Genomic DNA, 1,481 nt, shown 5'->3' with positions numbered 1-1,481 from the left:
CCCCTATGCTCTGTTCTGGGGACGACCATGGAACCTCTGGAGATGATGGAGCAAAGAAGGATTTTACATAAAATCAAGAATATTGAGGACAACCCTGACCATCCTCTTCATCAGACTGTTGTATAAAAACAGTCTTCAGTCGGAGGCTTCTTCAGTTTGGTTGTAATATAGACGCTACATGCCCACAGCCATCACCATCCACAATAAGTCTTTAGTTATATGAGTTACAACAACACCTAATTTCCCTTTGGGATCAATAATGTATTTTTGAATTGAATTGAATTTCTCTATTTAACTTGAATAATCTGAAGTATTTTGCTCAGTTTATTACTTTTAGACATGCATATCTTTCAAATACAAAAAGTCAAAGAAAACATCTTTATACAGTATTTGAGAAACTTGGCCTAATGCACTTGATTTTACCCAGTTTGTAACAAAAATGACAGATTTCGTTTTGAGCTGGTCTCAGCTAAAGTGAAACAGGAAGTGACATCAAAGGGGAACACTTTAAGAAAGAAAACTCTCTGGTCTTTGTTTATTATTATAATATTGTTTGCTGACTCTTCTTCTCTGATAGTGACTCAAAATAATCCAAAGAAACATCAGATTCTTCTCTACAGTCTGTGTTAGCTGTTGTAGCACTGCTCTGTTCACATACACCCTTTGACATCACTTCCTGTTCCTTCATGTTCCTTCACATGTGAATATCTCATGAAATTTCTTTTGCAATATTTCATTCTTGTTTTTACAAAAATGCGTTGGTATTTATTACAATAATTTGATGTCACAGGCACTTTAATACATTTATTCTTTTTTTATAAGTTGTGAGACAAACAAAACACAACACGGAAGGAGGTGAATATTTTTTCATCCTGCTGTATGTAACATGTTCTGTCTTAGCTAAGCAGAATTCCACTGACTTTTGATGATGATGAAGATGGTAATGAACACTTTTTCCTGTCTGCAGGTCATTCCTGGAGAATAATGTGAAGAAAGCTGTAGTCTGAAAGCAACAGCTGAGGTCAGACAAGCATATTCATTTGGTTACAACTATAATTACAAAAGATGACGTAATGTTGGGTAAAATGTAAAAAACAGAATGCACTGATTTAGAAACTTCATAAACCCATTTTTATTCAGTGAAAGATAGGCAGGTGCATACATTTGGGCACCAAAAAAAAACATAACTCAGTATTTACTAGTTCCTCCTTCCACAGAAATAACAGCCTCTGAACACTTCCTACAGCTTCTAATGAGAGTCTGGATTGTGTCTGAAGGTATTTTAGACCATTCTTCTTTACAAAACATCTCTAGTTCATTCAGGTTTGATGGTTTCTGAGCATGGACAGCTCTCTTTAAGTGACACCACAGATTTTCAATAATATTCAGGTCTGGGGAAGCAGCTTCAGCTTTGTCACTGATTCCTGGACACTGGTCTCCAGAATCTGCTGATACTGGTTGGAATCTATGTGTCCCTCAAC

At 36.1% G+C, this 1,481-nt stretch overlaps 1 protein-coding gene across 1 annotated transcript in view; it reads left to right on the top strand.

Annotated features, from left to right (window-relative positions):
• llgl2 (LLGL scribble cell polarity complex component 2) overlaps positions 1-1,481 on the top strand; it is a gene marked incomplete in the record, with an annotated part of 122,361 nt that overhangs the window by 119,115 nt on the left and 1,765 nt on the right. The window contains 1 exon segment of the mRNA XM_014010453.1: positions 968-1,021. Within this exon segment, the coding sequence (XP_013865907.1) occupies positions 968-1,007 (40 nt within the window).

The sequence above is a fragment of the Austrofundulus limnaeus genome, unplaced genomic scaffold, assembly GCF_001266775.1.
Source record: "Austrofundulus limnaeus strain Quisiro unplaced genomic scaffold, Austrofundulus_limnaeus-1.0 Scaffold69, whole genome shotgun sequence".
NCBI lineage: Eukaryota > Metazoa > Chordata > Actinopteri > Cyprinodontiformes > Rivulidae > Austrofundulus > Austrofundulus limnaeus.
Note: the sequence above shows the minus strand (reverse complement) of the source record. Positions and strands in the feature narration are given on the sequence as shown.